Source organism: Micromys minutus (genome assembly GCF_963924665.1).
Source record: "Micromys minutus genome assembly, chromosome: 11".
Lineage (NCBI taxonomy): Eukaryota > Metazoa > Chordata > Mammalia > Rodentia > Muridae > Micromys > Micromys minutus.
Genome location: NC_137980.1, coordinates 41,999,054 through 42,017,553, shown reverse-complemented (window position 1 = coordinate 42,017,553; position 18,500 = coordinate 41,999,054). Strand labels below are relative to the sequence as shown.

Below are 18,500 nucleotides of genomic sequence, written 5' to 3'. Positions count from 1 at the left end.
GCAGCAGGGACTGGGTCCTGGAGAGTGGATGAATTAAGGAGGGGACCCAGGAGCCCCAGCCCTTCTGGGTCCCTGGCATCTCACCTTGCTGGTGTCACAATTAAGTCTCTCACCCCAGTTCAGCATCCCTTCTCTCGCAAGCCAAACAGACAAGTGTTCACGTCTCCCCAAGAAAAACAAGCAACACCAGACCACAGTTTTCTATTACCGAACCTGCTGGCTGTGGGGGCACACACCTTTAGACCCAGCGCTCAGGAGACAGAGGCAGGCGGGTCTCTGGCTAGTTCAAAGCCAGCTGTGGTGTACAGAGGGAGTTCCAGGACAGCCAGGTGGGGGAGTGGTGGCCACACACCTGTAGTTCCAGATGTTTATGAGCCAGCCTAGACTACAGAGGAAGACCTTGCCTCAAAATAAAACAGAATCTAGAACTGCACTGGAGACACAAACTCAGTGTTCAAGAGCTTGTGTAGCATGTTCCAAACCCTGGCTTAGCCATGAAAAACTTAGAACAGAGATGTAACTTGAAACTAGCTACGAGACCCAAATGCAAATTGCTCTAGCAGACCCTCTGTAAAGCTAGCAGCTCAGCCTGTTTTACAAACTACCAAGACAGCCCCACCCCGGCCACAGCACCAACCTACTTACTTTGCTGGTGTACTTGGCAATGTCTGCGGCCACATCTGCTGAGGCGGTGGCAATGGGCAGGTCAGCATTGATAGCAGATGCCAAGGTGCTCACAGAGCCTGAACTGCTGACCAGTGCTGCCGGCTGTGTGCTGGTCACCAGCGTGATGGTGGACGTGGATGGGCTCTGGGTGACTTCCTTCTGCTGAACAGCTAAGAAAGCAAAGGGGTCGGTCACTCCACCCATATGGAAAAGCACATCCCAGCACAGCCGGGTTAGGGAGGGAGTTCTCCTCAGTCCCTACTCAGCTTTTAAATGGCGGGCACCAATCCCTCACCTTGCCCGAGCTCAAGCCAGGCTCCTCTGAGCTCTCTTCTCGACTAGGCGCCAAGCTCACACTACAAAGACTGGAGCAAACATCTCGAAGAGTTCGAGGCCGTACAGTTTAGGTGACTTATCTAGTCTTAAAGCATCAGGCTACCAAAAGGACTTAACAGCCGGATGCAGCCAACATCTGAAGACCTGAGACCACTATCTTTCCATCTCTATGAGAAGATAAGAGCCCGGCAAACCCAGACAGCTCCACAGCACACACGGACGCTCTGCTTTCATTACAAGGTCTGAGCCACCCCTTCTACCTTTGAAAACGCCAGCCACCCCGGCACCAGCCATGCTGGCCCCCTTCCTCAAGGGCAACTGAACCAGTGTTCTACTAATTAAAGCCACTTCCTGCCTGAGGGGGTAAGAATCCACCACTCATTAAAATCTCAGTCCTTGACATTCTTGGTTTTTGCAGTGTTGGGAACTGAACCCAGGGCTCTGCACACTGGGCAAGCATTCTGCGACTGAACTGCACCCGTGACCTAACAACTTTAACAGTCCAACAAGCATCGTGATCATTAAAGCCAACGCCTATCATTTTAATTGGTGGCCAAACAGTACCTTACTCATTGAGGTCGGGCCCTTGCCACTGTGGCTGTAAGTGCTATGAGCCATTAAAACCAATGCTTGGCCATTTCAGTGAGCGGGAGGTGACAAGAGCCTCTACTGATCAAAGTCTGACCCGACAGGCTGTAAGGCATGTAGATGGAGCACCACTGCTTGACGTCTGTCCCAGACGCTTTACTGATTAAAACTGGTAAAGCCCTTACCAGTGGAAATACACCTTACAACAATGACACGGGACTGTCTGGAAGCTGAGAGTCCACTGCCACTAGGTCTGAGCATTGAGGCCACCTACCCTATCCGCAGGGGACAGCCTTGTATGAAAACAGAATCGAACGAGGAGCTGTCCTAACCCCACCTCCACCCTGATCGCTACATCAGTGAGCTCGCCCTCAGCCTGTCCGCTTCTCGGGCCTCCTCCAGCTACCTGGCCTTAGACCCCTGTAGGTGTCCCTGGCAATGGCCGGCTACCTCACTGGGATGAGCTTCAATGGCAGGAGCATGCGGGAAGGACAGAGTGGATGTGAAGGAAGCCCTAAGAAACCAGACCCAGGTTGGTGCTCCTGAATCTGGGTTCAGACAATTGGGTGGAGCCATCAGGTGCAGGACAGAGCCCGGCCTCCACCGTGTTCCCGGAGGCCAGCTCATCCTTAACACTGGTTTGGAAGGAAACCGTTGTCCCTACAGATTCTTCACTCTCCAAAGACTTTCCCACAAATGTGCCTGGAGGTTCCCAGACGCTCACAAGACGTACTCCACAAAGATATATTCATTGCAGCATAACTTAATAGTGGGGGAAAAAACCCAAAGGTATTCTAAATGCCCACTAGCAGGGGAACACTTTAAACAAACTAGGGAATACTGCGCAGCAGTCCAAAAGAATAAGACACAGACAGACCTCTAAAACATGCTGATGGGAGGGAGGGGGGAAAAAAAAGTCAAGAATGGTACCATTTTTGCTTAAAAAAGAAAAGAAAAAAGAAAAAGGGTAATATTTTATGGTATAATATTATATGGCATAAAAACAAACGTGTATACGCATGCACTGGGAGAGTCGTCACGACAATTAATGACTGTTCCACAAGGGCGGACAGTGACATGGACAGCGAATGAGCCCACATTTAGCACTCAAAGTTCTACACATTTACCCTGTCCCCTCAGTAAGGAGGAAACTGGTATCCTTTACAAAACAGAAAAAAAAAAGAAAAGAAAAAAAAAAAAAGTCTCAAAAAGAAAATCAGGGAAAAAGTAACAGCAAGCCAGTTGTTAAAAATAATTCTATGTGGGACGGTAAGGCCTGCGATGACCATGACATATGGATGTGGGGAAAAATAAAACAGGGGTGGCCTTTCTCCTGTTGGTGTGGCAAAAAAGGAGGGTGGGTGCCACAGAGAACAGAAGGGGGCGCGGTACCTTTCACGGCCTGTCTGGTCTGATATCTTGTCCCCTGGGAAGACTGAGGCTGCTGCTGCTGGCTCTGCTGTTGCTGCTGCTGCTGCTGCTGCTGTTGCTGCTGCTGCTGGCGCTGTATCTTCTGCATGTGCCACTTTTGGGAGGACGTTTGAAACTTACTTGATGCGTTCCACACGACCCGCTGCACGGCTGGGGCAGTCTCCTTCGGTAAGAGCGGCCTCTGCTTCTTCACGGGGCTTCCGGTGGCGGCGGTGGCCGGTGCCGCAACCGTGACAGTAGAAATCGTGCTGGTGGTGGCGGCCACGGTGACCCCAGCCGTGGGTGCTTGCGTGGCTGAGCGGGTTAGTACCAGCGTCTCTGGGGGAGACTGGCTGCCTGCCGAAGTGGACGGTGGTGGTTTACCTATAGAAACAGCCAGGGAGGGTGGAAACAAGCAGAAACTGGTTTGGATTCCTTCACCCAGCAGGCCGCTTCTGGGTCAAACCCAACGGAGGGAATTCAGAGAGCCCCTGGAGCACCCAAGGAGGAACATGTTCTCTAACAGCTATGAAGAATTATGCCTTACTGAGCACTGAGTTCACAGCCCAGATCAAGACGTTACAAGCCTTCTGGGGAAAGAAAAGGGAGCAAGACCCAGCCCCCTGCCAACCAGCCATCAACCTAGTGGCCCTAGCAGTGGGGAACGAGGGACAGCCCAACTGCAGCCCATCCTGAAGAGGAGCCCTTTGGCTAGAAAAGTGTCAGGATGTGCAAGACCCTGAAGGTCAAAGGTGTGCACACCAAATCCACTTACCCCACACCCAGACAAAGCCCCAGGGAGGGGCAGCCTCGACTTTTAACAAAAGAATTCAGCCCCAGGCCTGAGACGACCCCCCCACACACACACACATTCAGCCTGACTTCCTGCCCAGCCTAACTTTCCTTCTAGATGTTTCTGCCACAGCCCTAAATGGATAGCAAACAATACCACATTTCCTATCATGCAATGGTCAAGTTTAAGTCCCCTTCTTTTCCTAGACAGGCTCTAAGTAGCCCTGGCTGTCCTGGAACTTACTCTATAGACCAGGCTGGCCCTGAACTCAGAGATCTGCCTGCCTCTGCCTCCTGAGTGCTGGGATTAAAGGCGTGCACACCAACCAGTGCCCATCAAGTTTAAGTCTTAAACAGGTTTAACTTTAAAAAAAAAAAAGTTTTCTTAAAAGCTTTTAAGTTGGGGGCGGAGATGCAGCTCATGGTGGGGAACTAGCCGTCTGCATTCGCCTGGGCTTAAGTTTGGCGCTGGGAGGGCTGGGGGCAGGAGGGGAAGAACCTGTGCAGGGTACTCAGCTTATGAAGAAGAGATGGTAGCGGCTCCAGAGGTGCCTGCTTGCACTACATCCCCACCCAAGGTGCTCAGAAAACACACTCCAAACATGGTTACAAGGGGGCTTTGCCATCATGGACCCCAGTCCTTGACATTACAGGAGAATGACCCTTCCCCTTCCCTTGACATTCAGATCACCAGAAGAAACACATGGTAATTTGCAGTTAGGATCTTGAGCAAGCTTTGGGTGACAAGAGGCTAGGAGAACAGAAGAGAAGAGTTAACTCCTCCGAGGAGGTTTCCAGTCTGATTAGCATCCTGATCCTCTGGAGACCAGAGTTCAGTCAAGCTAGTTCAGAAAGCTGCAGGGAAGCAGGGCTGGCTGGCCAGACCCTGTCTCTGAACCTGCCCCTCCTACGATAGGCAGGTGTGCCTAGCAGGGTTCTAAGGGGAAGCAGCATCTATGTTGGCTTTGGGTTGCTGCTTGTGATATAAAAGTCATTATCACTGCTGACTAACTAGCCTGCCTCACTCTTGGCGTTCCTGCTTGGCCGGGTATGGCTTGTTAACCAAAGAGTATGGAAACTTCCTCAGTAGGATGAATTCCAGAAATTTCTTCAATGGGGACAATTCTGGGGTTTAGGGCGGGGTGACTTGAAAGCTCCGGGAAATCCTATTGTCTTAGGGAACTCTGAGGATCACCCTTAAGGAAATGCAGATTGCCTACTAGCCCCATTCAAAAGTAAACTGCAGATCAGAGCTTTGCATCTGTAAGAGCCCAGTGAGGATGGACACGCCCACAGGGAGGCAGTCATGCCCACAGGGAGGTAGTCACGTAAAGGCTTTAGTCTAATCAGCACTTGGGCTGGGTGGCCACACTCCACAATGCCCTTCCTTCCCTTTAGGACCAACCAGAGAAGAGGAAACATGGCTGTAAAGATGCTAGAGTGTCACCTCTAAGAAAGACCATCCACCCACCATGGCGGGGCGTCGAGGGGCATCGGGGGGCATCGGGGAATCATCCTGTGGAAGTAAGTTTTGCCTCAGACCTTGGAAAACTGCTCTGATTGTGTTGTGTTCTAGAATCGTCTTTAACTCAATCCACCATTGAGCTAGATCTCAGCTGCTTCCTCACACACCAAATCCAGGAACAGCTTTGCCTAACTGCTAACCGTTTCTTAAAACTATGAACTCCATTTTCGGTGGCTCTTTCTGCTTTCACTGACAGGAAGTTCTCGGAAATGAAAGCTCTAGGTCATGTTCCCCAAGTCGGGACAGCACATTTTGCTTGGTCTGTTCTGTTTGAGACAGGGTCTGATGTAACCGAGGCTGGCCTTGAACTCCCTATTCGGGGTTCCTCTACCTCCAAGTACTTGGATTAGAGGTTTGGTTTACCACACCTACACTAATACATATTTGTATATCAAACCTTTCTCCTAAGCCAGCGCAGAAGGCAAATCAAGCGAAAGGTGCATTCTAAAGCTGGCAAGGTCTCTCCTTGGGCAGAGAAACCTGCCACCAGGGATGCTATCCTAAGTCAGATTCCCAGGATGCACATGGTAGAGGCCTGAATCATGGGTTGTCCTTTGACCTAAACACAATACATTTTTTTTTAAAAAAAGCATGTTTCTGAGTGTCTCGGGAGAAGCGGAGTCCCACGGTCCTTACACAGAGGAAAGGTTATACCTAACAAGCAGGTTCTCTACCCCAGACAGATTTCTAAGGCCTTCAACAAGCCTAATAGGAACCACACGCTTCCTTACCTCCCCCATCACAGAATCAGTCTTTATTAACAACTGAGATTCCAGACCACCCAGGTAGGCACCCCACAGGGAAAAAGGTTCTCAAGGTCTAGCAAGGACAGGCAGCAATGCAGGGGACACAAGATTCCTGCCTTAACTCCTGGTTACTATGGGAGATTAGTTAGCTCTATCAGAAACAAGACACACTCAAAGAATGAAACCTGGCTGTCCCGTACCTAAGTGATGCCATCCCTCAGCTCTTGATGGACCACTCGGGTTCTTGAACGTTGCTGGATGTTGTTGGCATCCCCCTGCCTCTTCCAAGGAGGCTTCCAGCATGCCCACTGTTGCACAAAGCCTCAAGAGGCTGTGCTTTTCGGCATGATAGGTTTTGCCCACTAGGGGGAGACATGTCTGATGGACGGATGCTCCTGCCATCTGGTGGCTAGAGGCCAGAGTTGTACCTATGTCTCCTCCACTGTAAGGAGCAGAGTTCAGAGAGAATCCCAGGGCTCAGGTACCTCAACACACATGGGACAGACTGTCATGTCCAATGGGTGCCCAATGAGGTCTCTTCCATTTTCAATGGAAGCACAATTCCTAATGGACGGCGCTGTCCTAGTTGTGAAACCCTGGGTTCCATCGACAGCACTCTTAAATCTGGTATGGTGAATAACTAATCCTGTCACATGGGAAGTGAAGGGGGGGGGGATCGGAACTCAAGGTCATCCCTGGCTATGTTAATTCAAGGCTAAAGTGAACCATATGCAACCTTAAGCAAGAAGACCTGAAACTGAAATGAACTCCCCAGAAAACAGGTATTTTTCTGGTCCACGGTGTTGAGGATCAGGCAGGGCCATGTGTACCAACCCGGGACCCTGAGACATTGGGCTGGGGCTTGATCCTCGAGCGCTAACATCAGTCAAAGCCTATGTATGGGACTTACCATCTTGCTTAGGCGACAGCACCTTAGGCTCTTTCTTGTTTTTTCGACCCTCCCGCCCAGAAGGATCTTCTCCTAAGTCTATGACAAGTTCACTCTCTGAGTCTGAATCCAAGCCCAAGTGCACTGTGGGAGAATCTGTTTCGTCCTTTCCCTTCAATTTGTCCTTTGTGGGATGAGGGGATGGCTTTGCTTTCTCTACAAAGTCCTTCTCAGGCTCCGGGCTGGCCTTGTCCTTGGCGGGGGTAGGGTCCGCTTTCTCACTGACAGGCGAGTTACTCTTCACTTCCTCTTTGACCTCCACCTGGTTTGTGGGTTTGGGCTTTCTTTTGATGGCAGGGGTCTCTTTGTCCACCCGATTCCCCTCTTTGTCCTCGGGGTCCTCTGGCTCATTCTTGGGCTTCTGTTCCTCGTCACTCACGTACTCGCTGTCGCTGCTCTCTGACTTTTCAGAGTCCTCTGAATCACTGTGCTCCACGGCCGTGTAAACGTCCTCTGAGATCTCATTTATGCCTGAGGTCAAAAAGAAACCAGCACAGCTTAGCCACGAAGCAAAGATGGGTAGGAAGCGCCCACCTTCTTGGTGGGAACAGCAAGGCAGAGGACCTGCAGACTGTCGGGCTTTTATGTAGACTAACTCTGTAAGGCTGGTGAGTGATGGCAGAGCGTCAAAATAGAGGCCTGGAGAAGCCAAGTGTCTAGGCACAAACCAGCTGGGAACCAAACAAGAAGGCTGAGCTCCCCAGGCGTAAAGAGGCAGCCCCAGAAGGCCAGAGCCTGGGGGGCGGGGAAGGGAGGAGCCTGCTCAGTGCATCCACCCTCATATTTCCCAGCCGGGCAGTTCACGCGGCTTACCTGTACACACTGTCTTTTAAGGATTAGAATTCTCTACGGAATTCACAAATGAAGAACTTCCACATAGGAATCAAGGCAGGGGTGACTAGTCAAAGAGCAGAGGCGCTGGCCAAATTGGGGTGCTGGCCTATGAACAGCAAGCAGCAGGTGGGTGAGGGGGAACTGCCAAAGCCCCTTGAGTGGAGGCAGGTCTCTAGGTGACCCGGTGCCAATCTGGGTCCCTGCCTTACGTGAACGCACTGCCCTCACAAAGGGGACAAGATAAACACCACACCTGTATATGTCCATCAAAGAATGCAGGCACAGAACAGCGGGTGCTATGCACACATAATTCATCCCCAAAAGGATGGGAAACAACCAACTCTTCCTAGCATCCTTCCAGGGCAACAGACAAGTCTCCACCACGATCTGGAAGCATCTAAGAGAAACTAAGGAAGGATGAGAGCCAAGGTACAAGCAGTTGTCCGCAGAGTTCCTGGGGAGCTTGTATCTGCCTCCCTCGGGGGCCAACAAACATGAAGTCTTTACTGATGACACAGTCAAGAGCTTTGTGCTGGTAGGTGAGCATTGGGGATAGAGGCAGGGATTAGGGGACCGTGGGGCAAGTGGCCACTCGTTAAGCATCATAGTTAAAACTGAGCTGAGGATAATTATGACTCCCAGAATAACAGGGACACAGAGCTTGGCAGGACGCGGTGGGTCCAGGAGAGGGCAAACAAATGTAAGAAAATTCTTACTAGCAAGAGAGACCCTAGAATCACCCTTCAATCCCTGCCTCTCAATGTCCTGGCGGGGACAGGGACCCTAACGAGGAGAACCATGGTGCTGGCAGGAGATGCCCTAGCCGGACGGACACCCTTGTACTGTCTCAGTATCAAAACAAAGGTCCCCATTCCTCAGCCATTTCATGAAGGTAAGGCCTGGTACCAGGGGACCTTGCCTGTGGGGAAGAGAAGCAATGGTGGGTCACTAACAGACAGGGCCACATCCAAATCAGGATCCCTTAGCTATCTATGCAAGCTCAAGCCCTCTTTTCTTTTTAAGATTATTTATATATGTAAGTACACTGTAGCTGTTTTCCGACAGACCAGAAGAGGGCATCCGATCCCATTACAGATGGTTGTGAGCCACCATGTGGTTGCTGGGATTTGAACTCAGGACCTCTGGAAGAGCAGTCCGTGCTCTTAACCACTGAGCCATCTCTCCAGCCCATCCAGCCCTCTCTTTAAACTACACTGAACACATATCCCTCCTCTGCTCCGCACACTACCCATTCCTTTAATTGGTCTGTGGGACACAGCTGGTCACGCAGTCAGGGCCCAAGCTTTGATCCTAAAAAAAAATCTTAGAATCCGATGATACCCACTGGTCACCTATGAATTATAATTCCATTCTAGCTAACCCTGTATTCCAGAACATGAGCTATATGCACAGGACCAGCTTCCACTGAGAGGGCAAATTAGATCATCTCCCTGTTTTTGAAGCTTCCATAGAGGGCAGGTCTACCACAAGAGAACCCCACATGCTTTGGGGCAAGAAAGGGATACAGGATGACAGCCAACAGAACAGTAGTCCTAGAGACTCCAGGTGGAGTGTGTAGGAGGATCACGTGGGTGGCCACATCTGTATGGTTGGCCTTTATAAGACCCATTCAAGAGCAATGCTAAGACCCCTTAGTTTGGGGGTAAACTTGGAACACTGGTGCTTTTGCACCCACACCTGACATTCTCAGGCAGGGTAAGACCCTCCCCCAAATCCAAAAGCCCTTTTGGAAAACCTAAAATAGGAAATCTGAGAAAATTCTGGGTGCCGTGCGTTCTAGCCGTCCAAACAGATGGAGGCCAAAGTGAGTCATGCCTTCGACCCGGGTGCATCTCCCAGACTAGTACCCCCAGAGCAGGGAGCCGGGACGCACCTAGCTGTGCTTTGCAACTCTCTATGGTCTTGTCCAGGTTGAGCTGGAACCGGCTTCGAATCTGCCGCTTGGGAGAGATGAGAGGGACGGGGGCCGACTGCTGAACCGACTCGCTCAGCTCCTTCAGATCCATCTCCGCTTTGCTTCGATCTGAAAGACAGCAGCACATCCTCAGTCAGACCAGGTCCTCACAATGGGGATGACCCAGCACCACCCGCCTCTCAGGTGAGCAGGGTGCTAATTAAATTCTCATATTCAACCCCACAGCATCCAGCTGCCCCGAGAAAAACAGCATGCCCTCGGTGGCTGACAGCAACAGGAAGCACGTGACAGGCGCACTTCCCCCCCACGGAACAATGGCTTGAGTATAGAAAATGCTTACCCCAGCTGCTGGTAACATTTGTGGAGCTCAGCTGCGCTGAGAAAGCTGCCAATAATCTATCCAACCACAATTAGTGGGGAGGGAAACACCTGCCTGGCCAGAGTCTAGAGATAGCTTCCCTCCAACAAGAAGCATAGTACCCCAAGAGGAGAGACACCCTGGACATGTCCCTGCAGCTTCCAAACCAGAGGCTAAACTTTCATTCTCAGTCTGGCTAAGGACTGAACGGCAAAGACAGGAATTAGGGGACCTGTCCTTTCTAGCTTGAGTGTCAGCACCCAGGGAAGGCAGATGGGGAGAGGCAGGGGGCGACTCTCCTGAGGTACTGACCTGGGCTGAAAAGTCTTCTCAGGTGAGCCAGGTCAGCTCCGGTTCCCTGGCTACCTCTGGCAAGGTGCTGGCTGTTGGACCAGCTAGACCAGATTTCTAAAGACCAGTGAGTTCACTGTTCAAATTGTTTCTCAGGGTCCAAAACCAAAGGAGAGGAGGAGGCACGGAAAAGAGATTTGCAGGGGGGCTTGAAAGTCCTTCAACTGACCTGTTCTTCTCCCCACCGTCCCCTCCAAATCACCCGGGCTGACCCCAGGATCTATCAGGGACAGAAACACTACTTCTGAGCCCGTTCCTCTGAATCTGAGCTGCCCCCCCACCCCCCATACCACAGAGTCGGGGCCTCCCTCCACCGCTGTCAGAGAGGTGACTCAGAAGCGATCCGGGAGCTAGACAGGAAGAGCTCTTTGGTTCCTCTTTGGTTTTTGACCCCCTTCCTGTGGCAGAGAATTCTCCAACATCATGGAGCTCCCCACAGCTCCTGCCGACCGGTGGGTGCACAGACAGAAAGCACCAAAGAGCTGTTAACTCATTCATTAGCATTAACTACTTTGAGTCCTCCTCGAAGGGAAGGAACCAGACCTGGCCGGACAATGGCTGTGGACAGGTCTGTGAGTAGACACCTCCCTTGAGCTCAAGGACAGCCTGGCCTACACAGCAAACAGGACAGTCTTGGTCTACTCTGTGTGCCTACGTCTCAGAGGCTAAACTCTAATATGATAATCCAAAATACCCATTTTACAAAATGGCCACCCCTGGCCAATAAGCTGTTTTATCCCATAAGAACAAATCACCCAATGCATGAGAGCTGGAATCAAGTCTAAAGACAGGCTTTTGGAGACCTAACCCAGACATAATAGACCATCCTGGAGTGCTGGCCAGGGTGTGCCTCTCTCCTCTCTGCGGGAGAAGGCAGCAGCAGCTCTTCCTGACCCTTCTCTACTGGGATGGGCCTCAGCTCCCCCAGGTTACCAGCGTTTTGAATGTTTCAACTCCAGCTATAAATGGAAACCAGAAAGAGCAAATAGCCACCCTAAATAAAGGTGTGCACCTCCATTTCTGAAAGGGAGCACAAAGCTGAACAGTGATTTCATGGGGCAACTTCTAAACTCAAAGCCCATGAGGTCTCTGGCCCTCCCCCTTCTCTCTGGATTTCCCTCCCACATGGGTAGAAATGCCTACACTGTAGCTATGTTGGAACAGACAATTGCTTCATGCCTGTAAGTAAGGATGAAGGCTCTAGATTTTCCAGAAATAGCACTGGGGTAACAGGGCTGGTGAAACACAGCAAGGGAAGATTCCTAGCCTGTTCTAGAAAAAGGAAACCAGGGGCACAGCCAGGGAGCCTTGGGGTGGGGAGAAAGGTAAGATGGGAACGTGAACACAGATGTTCCTGAGGTGCTCCGGTCCTGATGATGTGGAGCTAAGGTAGTCATGGTGCTGAGGAGGATGCTGCCTTACTGGCACAGTGGTGGAGAAATCCCTCCAGCTAGGGGCACCACATCATAGAGGACAAAAACAGGAATGAGACTCAGGACTCAGAAACAGGCACATGGGGAGAGAAGCAGGCGGCAGTGTCACCTGGGGGAAAAGTACGGAAACGGGCTCAGACCTGCAGTGACGTCCTTCCTGAGGCTGGCAGCACCACTGCCAGGGGACAAGGATACAAGGACACTATGCAGAATGCCAACGTCCAGGGCTGCCCCGTCACACGGATACAGGGACAAACCGGCGTGGGGGGATTCCCTGGAGCTACCATCACTGTATCCACACCTCAAGCCAAGCTTAAAAGACCCAGGGTGTCACAAGGATGTCCAGTGGGCTCCCTTGGGTCTATTCTTGCCAGGCGTGATTGGCAGAGAAGAAACGTCACTATGAGAAAGCCTCCGTTCCACAGCTGTTCAGAGTAAGAAGGTGGGAGGAAGCCCTGAGAAAAGAAACCACATTTCTAGAACAAGTGGGTCCCTTCTGAGTCAAGCGAGGAACCAGCTGGTGGCTCTGGATGGAGTCCTAGCAAGGACCTTGAATGTCCGACTCTGGTCTGGCTGCAGATAAAAGGCAGGGGAGTAAACTGGACCGGACCTGGTGGCGATTGATCCTGTCACCCTGGGAACAAGTGGCACAGCCTGGATGGTGCTGTGAACTCACGTGACATCATACACAGGTGGCCTCTTCCCCCCTCCCCCCAGGAGGTGGGTATCACAAACCCCTGGAGTTCCTTTGGTGGTGGCTTCTCTTCCCATCACTGAATCCTACCTGCCCCAGTGGTCCAGGGCCCCTGCTCCTTCTGAACAATCTAAGCCCAAAGTCCTCAACCTCGGGACCCACTGGGGCTGGGTCACTCTGTGCTGAGGTCACCATAAGCACCAGACTCTAAGCTGCATCTCCCATCTTTAACCACAAGGTGGCGGCATTCAGTTACTCAGAAACACAGGCCTGTTTCAGTCAGCCTTAAAGATCCCTGAGAATGTAACCTGTCCCTTGCTACCTAGGATGAAGACCATGCTAGCCTGCATAAATTTTAGCTGCAAGCTAGAACTATACACATACAAACACACACACACACACACACACACACACACACACACACACACACACACACACACACACACACACACGCCAAGTGGAGCCAGGCCTGGAGGCACATGCCAATAACCCTTGAAAGGTAAAGATAAAGCCATGAGATCCAGGGCCTAAGCTAGAAAGGCAAGCTCAATTTGGATGAAAATTTCACATTAAATAAAAAACAAAACGCTGGGGGCTGGTCCCCAGAACTAGGAGCTGCAATCCCAGTTCTAAAGGGTGTGAAGCCTTCTGGCCTCCACAGGCAATGGACAAGCCTGTGGCACACAAAACAGTGAGTCCCATAGAGTTTGCTTCAGCCACACGTATTTATTTACACAGGGCGGGACTGGCTTACAGGAATTACTTGTAAAGACTGTCCCAGGACGGTATCAAACACCATTTCGAGCAAGCGAGCTGCCCAAGAAAGCCCCTCATCTTGTTCCTCCTGATCCCCCCTCGTCCATCAAAGTGCAGGCTTTTCAATGTCTAAGAGCCACTGACCAAAGGGTAGAAGCGGTCACTGCCGCCAAGAACACACACACACACATACACTTCTGAAAATGCCACTAACCCAGGTTCAAGTTCAGGATGCTCCCGGTGGTGGTGGTCGTGGTGGTTGTGGTGGCAGAGGTGGTCTTGTCAGGTTTCGTCATGATGGGCGTTGGCGCTTGTGGAGAGAAGGGCTTCGGGCTGCCAGACAAGCTCCCTGCTTGCCCGGTCTTGGTGGACGCTGGAGAAGCTGGAAAAGTGCGTCATGGTCAGAAGCTGTCTTTACAAATCAGCAAACCAATAAAGCTCTGAGGTTAGGGGCTGAGGACGGGACAGAAAGGATGCAGAGCAGTTCATCCCACAGGTGCTGTTGAGTGCTGGCTGGGATTGGGAAGATGGATGGCCTTGAACTGTCCACAGGACTCTCACCAAATAGGCTAGGGACAATCAGACAGCTCTAGGTCAAATAGCTAAGCTACCGATAGAATTGCCTTAGCCCATTCACAGGTTTAACCCACGAGCAGGCCTCACTTGCCGTACACACAGATCAAAAGCGGGCTGCCACAGCCATTGGTGAGTCTGAGGGGGCTGCTCACAAAGCCTGCCCACCTGCCTCTGACCAGCCCTGTGGAGGTCCAGGCACTAGCTCAAGTTTCTCGGTGCATAAAAGCAAGCTGAGCATCAGGTAAAGGGATAGGGATGTCGGCAAATTATCCTCTTTCTCAGTGAGGGTCAAACTCCTACAAGAAGGACAGGCCATGTTCCCCATGCCTACGGTGTTTAAACCTAATTTAAAACTAGGCAAAGGAGAACGAGGCCAGAAGCATTTAGAGGGGTCAAGAGCTCATTTAAGGGCCCGCACCAGACCTGACCGGTTACCCACATACGGCTTTGCATATTTTTGGGACTGCCCAGCTTCCCTTCTGAGCCCTGACAAGGCAGCGCCTGACCAATTAACCTGAATTGAGGAGATGCTGTGGAGATCTGGTGCTGACAGGAAGTCAGAAATAGCCCGGGAGGGCAGGAAGCAAGACACCACCAGAGACTAAAAATGTAGGCTCACTGAGGCGTGGCTCTAATCCACAAGGAAGCTGATCCAGGAAGATAGGTTCAAGGTCACCCTCACATAGCAGGTTGCCTCTGGTTCTGCATGCTTGGGGGAGGGGGGGTGAGTCCAGGTACCCAAGGAACCAAGGAGATGTTGAGTGCTAGGAAACAAACCTGCCTCCTAAGTGCCGGAGTCACTCTTGATCCCTGGGCTCTAGTCCTGTGATTTGCTTTTTAGTGTGAGGGGGAAAGACTCAAGACTAGAGAGGCCTGGACTCAAAGGTGAGCACCTTCAAACTGAAGCCCCTACTGGTCAGCTGTGACTTAGGCACCTCTGTCCGTGCCTCTGCGGCTGCCTTGGGAAGAGGGGCCCAGACTGACAAGGCTAACAGAAGCCTTGTGTACCCATCGGGTCAGAGTGAGACAGACTCTAAGCGGTCGGCACTGACAATCCAGGAAGTTGGTGTCAGTACACGCTCTTGCTGTCGCCGACTTCCTGTTTCCTCACTTCCTCCGGAGACCAGTGGCCCTCAGTCCTTGTGCCACCATAACCAGTACATACTGGCCAATGTATGCAGTTCAGTCAAGTAGCCGTGACCGGGGACATTGGCAGAAGCAGCAGTCTAATGCCACAAGCCAGAAAGGGCAGGAAAATCCCCCACCATGAAAGATTATCGTCTGGGGAATGGAGAGGTGGTTTTGGTGGTTAAGAATGGTTGCTATTCTTAAAGAGGACCAGGGTTCGAGTGCCCACACCCACATGGCAGGCCACAACCATTTTGAACTCTAGCTGTGGGGGATCTAACACGCTCCTGGTCTCTGCAGCCCACGGCGCACAGGCACACACATTTTGCTTTGTTTTTCTGAGGCAGGATTTCTCTGTGTACTGGAACTCTGTAGACCAGACCGGCTTTGGACTCAGATCTGTCTACCATTGTCTTCCAGTGCTGGGGTTAAAGGGGTGCGCCACCACGGCCCAGTTCAAATGAGATTTAAGAACATCTGCCTGTGACTCTTTAATATCCTCCTCTGACTTCCACGGACAACTCATGCGTGTGCTCACATAAATGTGAGATATTCAAATGCCGAAACATTTCAAGATAAACCTTGAACCAAAGAAAGGAGTTGGTGTCTGCCCTCAAAGGTTGCTCCAGACTTAAAAGCATCGCGTCCTGGGGCACCCGTGGAAATCCTCTCCCTCCTCTGGAGCACCCGTGGAAATCCTCTCCCTCTGGGAACGGAGCAGCAGACACGTGGCCGCTAGGCCAGCACTCAAGGAACAAAAAATTTGCGAGCGAGGTTTGGTAAATATTGAATCCATTTTATCACAGGGAGTAGCAGACTGTCTGACCCAGTAACCAGGCAGGCAGCCTTCCCTTCCCCCAGGACTGTCGCTGGGGTGATCACTGTTAGTTCCACGCTACTGCAACAAACGAAAGCCAGACAGAATACTTGTTACATGGAAAAATGAGAATAGGCTGTGTGCACATGTGCACCCGTGTTTGTGCAAAAAGGGCACTCGTGCACATTTGTGCACACGAGTGTGGTGCTTCTTATGTGCTCACTATGGTTTGCTTGTTTTAGTTGTGAGACAGGGCCTCTCTTCGGTCTCGAACACCCCCCCCCAGCAGGTTAGGCTGGCTGGTGGGGAGTCCAAGGCACCCAGTCGGCTCCTGCCCAGCACTGGACCACAAGGACAAATTACCACACCTCAAAACGCTAACATGGCTTCCGGGCAGCGAATCGGCTCCCTAGGCTCCCAAGACAAGCACTCTATTGAGATATCAAGCCCCAAACGAGGCAACTTTAAGCAGAATCACTACTACAAGAATGTTTTAAATAATTCACTCACTGCTATTTGTGATCGCTAAAAATGATCCAGGGGAAAGACTGCCCTGGGGATAGAAACCAAGGCTTCTCCAGCTGTGCACTCAGTAATAAACAAGGCGGTAATAACGGGGCTCTGCGCGGGCCTTTACAGACAGGATGAGAGGGTCCAAGAGGAACCCAAACAAAGGTGCCACTGCACACAGACAGCGACTCAGTGAACCTTGTTTCTTCTAAAGTCAGGTTGATGGACTACAAAGGTGGGCTAACTATATGGCTCAGTGAGTAAAGGCGGCTTGCAACCAAGCCAAGGACCAGAGGTGCCTTCCATTTCTGGGGCCCACATGGTGGAAGGAGAGGACTGGTTCTCATAGGTTTGTTCTCTGACCACCTCACAGGCACCAATGATAAATTCATACAATTCATGAATCAAAATATGGTGGGAAAAACTTAGGTCAGGTGTGGTGGGCACTGAGGGCAGCCTCGAATCTCTGAGTTCGAATCTAGCCTAAGGGGTTGTAGAGACGGCTCAGCTGTTAACAGCACTTGTTGCTCTTGCAGAGGACCTGGGCTTGCTTCCCAGCACCCACATGGCAGCTCACAACCATCTGTAGCTCTGGTTCCAGGGGGACCCTGATGCCTTACTCCGGCCTTTGTAGACAAAAAGCATGCAAAACATCCAGACACATAAAAATTGTTTTAGATCCAGCCTGGGTCTTTATGGTAAGTTCCAGGCCAGTCAAACTACAAACAGCAAAAGCTGCACATAGCCTAGGGCTCCACCCCTCTTCTGACTTTAAAAAAAAAAGGGCCATGTCTGTCGTGCGTGCGTGTGCGTGTGCGTGTGCGTGTGTGTGTGTGTGTGTCTGTCTGTCTGTCTGCCTGTCGTCCCCCTGCTGTGGCAGCAACTAGACCATAGTGTCAGAGCCAGCCACAGGCCACTGTAGTTCAGGGGTTAGGGGACTTTCTTAAAGAAACAAACCAGCGATGCTAGCCCACACCTCCAACCAAGGGTCACCTGGGGCCATCAAGATGGCGAAGCTGGTAAAGGCACTTGGCAGCAAAGCCTGATGAGCTGAGTTCAATACCCGAGACATGCTGGTGAGAACTGACTCCAGCACGATGCCCTCTGACCTCTACACAAGTATAGACACATGTACACGCACATCCACAACTACTAAGTGTGACTGCCGTCCGCCGAGGCCCGACACACCAGTGAACACGGCCACAAAGCTCAGAGCAGTTCAAGATGACACAGGTTCTCGCTGCCCCTCGACCCCATCACCAGTCAGTCACAGTCCACTCTCTTCATGACTCTGGGTACGTGCCTGAGGTCAACTTAACAGCATGTCACATAACTCCTCAGGAGAGCTGGCCACGGGAGGGAGGGTTAGTTAGTGACTTAGTATTTGTCATGGACAGCCATTTTGTGACAACTATTGATTTCACAATAAAGCAGGGACGGTGAGAACACTTTGCTGTCTTCCAGACAGCAACGCCACGGTGGGAAGCCAAGACCAAAGCGCCATTAGCTCAGAGGGGTGTGCAGGCTCATTACACATTAGCATCCTCGGCAGGGACTCTAGGAAAGAGTTAGCACACACTGACAGCTGATGAAACCCACCGGCCCAAGTGGCCCATATGTGCTGGTGACAGTGGGGGGAGTGGTGTAGAAGCCACGTTGTTAAAGGCAGGGGGATCCGGCGCAGTGGCAGTTACAGACTCCCCGTGGAGCAGAGGGCTGCCTGAGAGCTGCATCTGTTCGTAGGGGCAACAGACACAGGACGAGCTACTGAGTCTTCTAAAGAAAATTAGTCTTGGGCCCAGGGAGATGGTACAGCAGGTAAAGGTACCAGCCATGGACCCTGATGGCCTGAATTCAGTCCCCTGGAAAACACACACACACACACACGGCAAGGCAGAGTCCTGACCTCTGACCTTCATTCACATGGCTCTTCATGCATGTACCCCCCCCACACACACACACGGAGGCTGCACACCTTTAATCCCAGCACCAGGGAGACAGGCAGATAGATCTCTGTGGGTTTAAGGACAGTGACACCCTGTTGGGGGGGCACTCTGGATTCTGAGAGCTGTTTTTAATGGTTTTTGTACTTTAG

At 51.6% G+C, this 18,500-nt stretch overlaps 1 protein-coding gene across 12 annotated transcripts in view; it reads right to left on the bottom strand.

Annotated features, from left to right (window-relative positions):
* Positions 1–18,500, bottom strand: part of ZMYND8 (zinc finger MYND-type containing 8) — a 93,374-nt gene that overhangs the window by 18,454 nt on the left and 56,420 nt on the right. For 7 of the 12 annotated variants that reach the window (XM_080925651.1, XM_080925659.1, XM_080925658.1 and 4 more), the window contains 5 exons: positions 13,589–13,756; positions 9,741–9,890; positions 6,974–7,483; positions 2,983–3,384; positions 646–836 (listed from right to left, as the gene is read on the bottom strand). In XM_080925651.1, coding sequence (XP_080781777.1) covers positions 646–836; positions 2,983–3,384; positions 6,974–7,483; positions 9,741–9,890; positions 13,589–13,756 — 1,421 coding nt within the window. The remainder of the gene's footprint in view (positions 1–645; positions 837–2,982; positions 3,385–6,973; positions 7,484–9,740; positions 9,891–13,588; positions 13,757–18,500) is intronic. The other 5 variants (XM_080925660.1, XM_080925653.1, XM_080925652.1 and 2 more) reach the window with 1 other exon arrangement.